The sequence below is a fragment of the Olea europaea genome, chromosome 22, assembly GCF_002742605.1.
Source record: "Olea europaea var. sylvestris chromosome 22, O_europaea_v1, whole genome shotgun sequence".
NCBI classification, from domain to species: Eukaryota; Viridiplantae; Streptophyta; class Magnoliopsida; order Lamiales; family Oleaceae; genus Olea; species Olea europaea.
Window position 1 is genome coordinate 14,070,333 of NC_036258.1, and position 8,733 is coordinate 14,079,065.

General features: G+C 35.5%; 1 protein-coding gene across 1 annotated transcript; it reads left to right on the forward strand.

The window, feature by feature from the left end:
* The first annotated feature begins 3,185 nt into the window (after window positions 1–3,185).
* On the forward strand, window positions 3,186–7,786 carry LOC111371784 (glutathione S-transferase T1). The gene is made up of 7 exons (XM_022993938.1): window positions 3,186–3,327; window positions 3,456–3,529; window positions 4,120–4,180; window positions 5,398–5,451; window positions 6,110–6,189; window positions 6,907–7,112; window positions 7,344–7,786. Exons 1-7 carry the CDS (start codon window positions 3,263–3,265, stop codon window positions 7,536–7,538), a joined length of 735 nt encoding a protein of 244 aa, XP_022849706.1. The 5' UTR covers window positions 3,186–3,262; the 3' UTR covers window positions 7,539–7,786.
* Window positions 7,787–8,733: the final 947 nt, after the last annotated feature.

Here is an 8,733-nt window from a genome sequence, read left to right on the forward strand (position 1 = left end):
ATGCAAAATAAATCATTTATGTGATTCAGTGGATCGTGTTTATCACTTCATCTTTTGGACTCAGTATGTCGACAAAGCTGGACATGAACTATTTCATTTACCAAATGATCAACACTAATTTTTTTAGCCTATATGAGAATATAATTAAAATTCGGTGAGTTGCAATGTTCATTTCTTACAGGCCGTTTTATGGAATTTGTTAATTGGTGTATGAACTGGAACTATTTTCAGTGTTAAATAAATTTCAACATGAATCGTTTTTTCGCATTGTGTATGACCGAGACGGAATGTGTATTGAAGAGTTCTGTGCGCGAAATCAACCTAAAACCTGATGACTACTTTCTATGCTCGTATGTAGTTGCTTCACTTCATACATTATACTTATTTTGTCTGGCTTATGAAACGTTGTGCATTTAATTTTTTCGTTCGAAACAAGAGAACAAGGATTACAAAGTTTTCAAAGACAAAGACAGCAGGGAGATATAAAGTTACAAAGTTCTGTTTGAGGAAACATTCGAACGAGAAGTACGTGATCACACTAACAAAGTTGTGCAGAACATGATTTGCCAGGTTCGAAGATAATGGATACGACAACTAGCGTGACCTATATCCAGTCTATGATGAGAGCATCGGCTCAAGTGATGAGGCCAAGAAATGGATAAGGCTATATCTAGCATGGACGTCTTTGGCCGACTAAGTGGAGAGAAACATAAATCCAACGGCAATAAGAAAAGGGATGAGAGAACAAAAATATCAGCGAGGGAATTATCGTCTCTGTTGATCGCACTATGTTTGCAAGTGAGAAAGTAGCGGCCAAAATTGACAAATTATTTGGTCCCAATGTGCTGGATGCGAAGACATACATGAAAGAGTTGTTGGCGACAGCCAGACTGAAGAAAAAACTGACCTCTACTTTTGAACGTCCTCATCCCTTAAGCGAAACATGGTGATACTGGAGATACAAGATAATGCAAAATGAGAAGTTGGATTGGGTTGAGTAGAACTGGCAAGAGTACAGGGAAGCACAGTCATAGTATAAAGTGTGCGATAGAAAAATTATGCCTATTATGGGCGTTCTATGTGAACATTGCTGAGTTTTTTTTTTTTCTCTCCCTTTCGTGTGTAGCTTGTGTACTTTATGATTTCAAGTTCTATAGTATTTCAGATTTCATGCATCCATATCCGTACTGTCAACTTCACCTCATTCATATCTATATGTCATTTTTTAAAGCATGCCAATCCTCTTGTTACTTGGACTTATTCAACTTTTCCCCACGAATTATGGTGAAGCAATGATAATCCCACTAGTAGACTTACCATCAACAGCTTCAAGAATCTCTTTTTTTTTTTTTTTTTTTCTCGTTCGTGAACGTGATGGCAACACATTTTGCATTTGTATGGTTGAAGTGTTAGCAAATTCTATAAAAAAAGGAATAAAAAAAGGAACATGTAACCAACCTCTTACATCCTTCAAGAAAGTTCGCTACCAACTGTGGTTGATATTTTTCCTTCTGCTTCATCTCAAAGTAGTTAGGGCATTTTTAAATTCAGTGAGTATAGTAGAATGGCACAATTCGATTTTAGTTGTGTGTTTATGACTTATTCTGATTATGAAGACGAGATTAAGGATGAAGAATTTCCGTAACAGCTACATTATGACATTGTCAAATGGATTCATTACTATTGAAGAAATTGATGTCGCAAACTACTATCGTCAACAAGAGATGTTTGATTATTCATTTTTCGTTCGTGAGAAATGGACACATGTTCATGCTGTATGCCATGAAATGTAGTCCTCAATAGCGCTATATAGAATTCAGAATGTATCCAGCTATGCTGCGGAGTTTTGTACATATACTACGTGACGAATATTGATCGTGCAATTGTCAGTACATAGATGTATATGATCAAGTTGGGATATTTCTGTGCATATTAGCGTATGGAAAAGGATATAGACAATTTCATACGCTATTCAATCATTTTTTTAAAAACGATTGGACACTACTTCAAGATTGTACTGCAAGCAGCTATTGAATTTGGTGCTTGTTTAATAAGACCAGATCCGAAGTATAATCACGGTGTCGAGCATCACTTACCGAATCCAAAAAAGCATCTGTTATTCCGAAATTGGTGCGATTGACGAAATATGAGTTAGAACCGTCTTGCCTCGGGATGAACGAGTGGATTTTATCAGCCAAAAAGGAATTCCAACACAAAATGTTTTGCAGCATGTGATTTCAATTTGTGTATCACATTGGCACACGCAGGTATTACAGGGACGAAGCATGATTCACTCATATTGGCCCATGCTATACACAGTCTCGAAATTGAATTCCACTGTATGCTCGAGGAAAATATTATCTTATGGACACGGGATTCGCCAATAGACCTGAGTACATAGCTCTATATAAGGGGTCCAATATATTATATCATTTTCAATAGTTCTATGATGGTCAGACGGGTCGCAAATGAAACTTTCGCAATACGCTTGAGAAATTTAGCTTTATGCAAAAACGTAATCAAACATGCACTTAATGTCTAGAAAAGTCGACGAAAAACACTCGATAGTATGCCACGTTAAATTTCAAAGTGCAAACTGCAGTTGTCGTAACTACTATGGATATTCACAACATCCTTCGATAGGTAGGAGTTGTTGATGTGACATTCATAAGAGCGGAGACGAATCCCGACACAATGGAGGTAAAACTGTCGGACGAACACGAACAAGTTGCAACTGAATTGAATGCACTAGAAGTGCAACGAAATGAATGGGTTGTTTCTGTGATTGGTTGGCACAAACTCAGTGAGCGTGTGTGAGTGTAACAACACCGTCTTATTTTTAAATTGTTGTCATTCATTGTAGTATGGGTAATCGAAGGTTGTAATTAGAGGAAAATGGGAAAACATGATTAATGCAATCAACTTCCATTTTTGACTTTTTTTTTCCTTCATAATTTTCATGTGTCGGTTGGCTCACAAACCACATTAATGGCTGACAAAATGACGCTGCACCTCAATGAAAATGGTCAAACGTAATTTCAAATTGCTACCAAATTCATGCCACATGCATGAGGGACAAAATGGTAAAGTCCAGGCGAAGTGTAATGAAATCCACATTACACGCCTTGTAAGTGGGCCCCTATGATGTGTGGGAGAAAATCAATCCATCAGGCCCAGACATGCGCATAAATATATGTAAAGGCAGGGATGGTAATCCATCAGCCACAAGAAGCTGGTTTTTGTGTGGAAAAGTGAGAGAAAAATGGCCCTGAAATTGTATGTGGATCGGCTGTCCCAGCCTTCTCGTGCAGTTCTTACCTTCTGCAAGTAAAAATTTCTCTTTTCATTTTGTTCTGTTTCTTGAAAATGTATTTTTTTGCATTGTTTTGGGATTAAAAATTGAAATCTTTCTTTTTTATCTGACATTTATATTATTTGATCTTTGTTTTGTTAAGGGTAAACGGGATCGATTTTGAAGAGGTTAAGATTCAACTCGCCAAAGGACAGAATTATTCTCCTGAATATGCAGGTTCAATCTGATGGATCCTGCATTTTTACTTTAGTGTGTAATCATTTAAATCTTCTCTTCAACGCGTCTATGTGCAAATCGAATTTGCTTTTTGATCCATATTTTTAAAGATGGGCGTTGACCACATCTTTTGCACATAGGCGGTGGCTGTGATCTAAAGGCATAAACTTTTAAATTTTTTTGGAATTACTTTTTCTTATTTATAAGTGAAAAAGTTTTTTTTTTTTTTTTTGACAGAAATGTGAATTGTTGTAATTATTTCCAACTGTAACGAAAGAAAGGAATTATTTATTTTAAAACTTAAATTTTTACCTATATTTTAACCTTTCAAGCTTAACCAAACATACAATATAAATCAGAAGAATATTGTTCAACGTGTTTGAATACTATTTCTAATTTATAAGTACAAAAGTCGATAATTGTACAAAATGCAAGGTACTTATTTTCAACTTTGATTTTGAAGCTTACTCTCTCCTTTTTTTTTTTTATTTTTATTTTTTTTTTTAATGCAAACTTTTGACTTGGCCACTATAATTAAGAAATTTATTGTTCAATACTGTGTATCTCTGTGTTTGCTATGGTTATTACAGAGGTAAATCCCATGAAAGAAGTTCCAGCATTAGTGCATGGAGATTTCAAGCTTTTTGAGAGGTACCCTTAATGTTTGTGTTACTCATAAAGTTACAGTTTTGTCTTCGGGCATGTATGTGTCTATTGGATAATGACATGTCAACGAAATTTTATGCCACTCAATCTTAGCTTGAAATTATGCTCGAATAACAAAAAGAGATGATGCATCATTGATTTTATGAGAAAGTTTGATGATTTATGTCGGGCTAATTAGCCGAGATCAAGTAAATACATGACAACTTTTTGAAGACGATGTTTGAAAATTCCGAGTAGAAGCTATTACGAGAGATCATTAACTGGAGTATGGAAGAATAACAAGAAGAAATAGATGCAGCATTTTTTTTTTTAAAACATTTTTGCCAAAAATACATATTACTACTAGGAGATAGGCTCTAGTTGTTCTCTTTTTCTTTTTCTAAAAGCTATAGCTTATGGGGAGATACAATCCATCATATATTACTTGAAATCAGGCCAAGTAATTCACCCCAAGCCCACTCCATTTTGGGCTCACTTTGAAAGGACACCTTATGAAGGTGCCTTTGGGCCATATAGGGACATATGCCCAACCCAAGTTCAAGCATGCTCCTGTATTAGCTCTATTTTTCCAATATCAATGAAGAGCAACAGCAAAAACAAACTAACCATTGTTACAATAAATTGGAGTCGACTACATGAATCTTTTTCCCCACTCGATTTGGTTTATTGCTGGGATCTAAAGTAACTAGATCCTTAGCAATTACAATATGCCGTGTTAGTTTTTGGTTATCCCTCAATCTCTTATTTATTCTGAGGAAAATATGTCCGCACCACTTAGTCATAAAATGTAATATAATTTTAACCGAACTCTAGTATAGGCTCACTAGTAAACACTATTATCTAGTGCTATTATCTGAGCTTTAGTTGGCTGATGCAAAACCTGAAAAATAGTGTTCCAGCTTGTTCTGTTTCTATTCCCAGTTCAATCTCAAGCAAACTTAGGTGAGCATGGACAAGCTATTCATAGAAGCTCAAGCAAAACTGCTGCACTTTTTTTGTTTGCAAAAACCTGATCTTTTCATTTATAGACAATATACATAAAACCAGTGTTGTTGATGCATTTGCCTCATCTATTTATACATGTATTTATGTTCATTATATGAAGATTATTGCTTTCAACATTTTTTTTTCCAATTCAAGTTTGTAAATATATGAAGATCTATTATTTCTGTGTTTGTTTGCAAATCTGGTGCCCTCTGCAGTCATGCCATGCTCATCTATCTAGCTTCGGCATTTTCTGGAGTTGCGGATCACTGGTATGTTCCGTTGCTTCTTTGCTTTTGCTGTTAGTCACATCTAGATTTTTCAGATGAACTAAATGATTGATATACTGCACTAGATTTTGACATAGAAATATGAGTGTGGCCATGGGAATTTGTATTGCAATACTTATTCTCCTATACCAATGCAAACTCTTAGAGTGCTTCAGTGTCATTTTAATCGAAAATGCGTTTACTTCTACGTGCAACAATACAATTTGGTCAAAGTATTGCGCCAATCCCCTTGTTTCTGTAACCCATTTTTCTGATTTATTGAATTAACTCATCTGAAAGCTTATGCTATTAAGAGGGGACAAATTTATTTAGTTTAATTATCTTCAACACCATTTGCAAAAAAAGTAATTGTTACTGCTACTCTCTTTCATGGTCATACAAGTGTATGGTCATGGAACCCTTTACTAGAATCAAGTCAATAATACCCTAGCATGCTCATTAAAAAGATTTGACTACGATGCGGACTAGGTATGCGTTAATTACCCAAGTTTTGATGTATAGTTGATGTGAAATAGGTCTTAAATTGTTTTGGAAAGCTCTCTCTATGTTTTAGATGGTATCATCAGATCAGTACCCTATCCATATCCAATATATGATTTACGAATTCTGATTCTGCACCATTATTCTTCTTATGCGGTAGGTATCCAGCTGATCTTCAAAAAAGAGCACAGATCCACTCGGTGCTCGACTGGCATCACTCTAATTTGCGACGTGGCTCAGGTGAAATTTTGTTCGTATGAAGAAGTTTAACTGTGGTTGATAATCATGCAAATGCTAATAGTTTTCATTGATTTTTACTGCTATCTACACTTCATCTTGGGAAGAAAAGGAATTTCTTTGAGAATAAATTAACAAAGAAGAAACTCTTATTAAAACATAATGTTTTCTAGTTGTAGCTCTACAATTAGTTTTATTAGCTGCAATGATTTGTGGGGGTGCTTTAATCATTTGACATTTTGATGGCTTGGTTGTTTTATGGATTATGCCTGAATTTTTTTTTATTATTTATTTATTTATTTTTTTTGGAGAGCAATAATTATTATATAAGCAATCAGAAAAAAATGCAATCGAGTGGAAAAGTGTGATAGTGTATAGCATGATTAGGCTCCAAACTGCCAGCATGTCATTACACAACAGCCAGTTCATTCTAGTAATTCATTTTACGGATTTTGCTACTTGTACATAAAAGTGGTACATAAGCGGTTATCGAAGATGATATGAAGGGAAAAGATTGGATGAAAAAATTGACTGTGTTTTACTAACAAACAATAAAGTGCCATGTGGACATTATGTAATCTCTTATATAAACTTTGATGTACATGTAGTAAGGTTTTTCATTTATTTTTGTCTTTGAGTATTGTGATAAAATTACTATTGTTGGCATTCTCTTGCTATCTAACAAGCCTATATTTTCTTTCAATAATGATTTATTTGCAGCTACATATATCTTTAATTCCCTTATCGCACTTGCGTTGGGGCGCCCTTTGAACCTGGAAAAAGCAGCTGAAGGTGAGAAAATTCTGATAGCATCTCTTGCAAAGATCGAGTCCTTTTGGCTTCGGGATGATGGCCCATTTTTGCTCGGAAACTCTCAACCTTCCATCGCAGATCTTAGTTTAGCATGTGAAGTCATGCAACTTGAGGTAACAACGAAGCAATCTTCTCGTCATTGGTTAAATACACAATCACTGAACTTTTTAGCGAAATTTCAAGTTGTCATTAAAATATTTTCTTTGAAATTAGTTATTGATTTTCGATTTCGTTCCGGTTGAGTCACACCAATCCACGTCAATTAGTTTGGATCTTTCTTGAAGAAATCTTTGAGAAACTTAGATATCGTTTCTTTTCTTTCTTCCCTCTCTTTTTTGAATTAGCTTGTTGAAACTAAGGATCGTGATCGCATTTTAAGCCATCATAAAAGAATTCTGAAGTGGGTCGAGGATACGAAGAGTGCTGCTGCACCTCATTTTGAGGAGCTACATTCTTTAATGTCCCCAGCCAAAGAGAAGCTACTGAGCCTGAAGTCCTTGGCAACTAAGGAGGCAGAATCCCATGGGAAACTTGCTTAGCATTCTCAGACGAAAAATCCAGGCAGAGAACAACAATGTTGGTATGTTTAATAAGATGAATTGGATAATATAGGATGATAATAATGAAAAAGAATTTAATAGTTTCGTCTTGTCCAACACTACTTATCGAATATCCACTGTGTAATATTAATAAAAAAAAGAATTTAATTATTTTGTCTTGCCCTGCTTATCCAAGAACATTATATGTAATATTCAATTATCAAATATTATCTTTGTTTTCCACCGTACTTCCTCGTGAGACATGCTACTACCAAATTTGCTGTTGCCTTGTTTCGAAATAAGAACGATAGTAGTACTATAAACTAACCGTTATCCATTTTCAAAGGTCAATTCTAGTATTCTCCATTTACTCTGTCTATGGATGCTTGACATGCAGTACTAGACAATGATTGGATGCTATAACAATCAAAATTTTAGTTTCTTTTTCTATGAACAAGGTAAACCGAGCACAATAATCCCACACATGATTCATCACTATCAAAGCTAAACAATCAGACCACAATTTTTCCTCTTTATCTCGAGTATCCAGCTTCTTTGTTCCGAAGTAATTTTACAACAAAAGAGTGCAACATACAGCACTCACTGAAGAGCCTGCCATTGCTGCTCCGGCAATCCATGGAGGTAGTCGGAATACAGTGGACAGGGTAACGGCGGTTGGAATACTTTGGATATTGTAACCTAAAAGCCCAGAGATAGTTGAGGCGGATACTGAAAAAGGTTGCACGCGAAAAGTCTGGCAGTTATGACATCCTCCAAATTGCTCTTCATTGGAAGGATGTCGGCTGCCTCAATTGCCATTCCGATGTCTGCAGCTACAAGGGCTGGCGAGTCGTTGATTCCATCTCCCACCCTTGCCACAACATTTCCTTCAGGCTGTAGACACAAAAAAAATGTAGAATCTATGCAACTAGAATACAAAATTGGCACGGGGTATGTCAAGATGTGTAAATTTCATGTAATAGAAAAAATTTGTGCAAAGCATATTCGCTATACTGGCTTATTCCGAGGAAGACAGAGAGGATTTGAGTAGCCGGAAAAAGTAGACTATAGGCGTGCAGTGACGCTAAGCATGAAGAAGGCACATGTTAGTTAGTTACTGTTTGACTACCAATTTTAATTTAATTTAATTTTTTATTTATTTATTTTTTTTTTGGGAAGAATGAGTTTTTAAATA

Coding starts and splice junctions, on each gene's coding strand:
- LOC111371784 (XM_022993938.1), top strand. CDS start 3,263: ATGGCCCTGAAATTGTATGTGGATCGGCTGTCCCAGCCTTCTCGTGCA. Junction 3,328..3,455: donor GCAGTTCTTACCTTCTGCAA/GTAAAAATTTCT, acceptor TGTTTTGTTAAG/GGTAAACGGGATCGATTTTG. Junction 6,190..6,906: donor TAATTTGCGACGTGGCTCAG/GTGAAATTTTGT, acceptor ATTTATTTGCAG/CTACATATATCTTTAATTCC.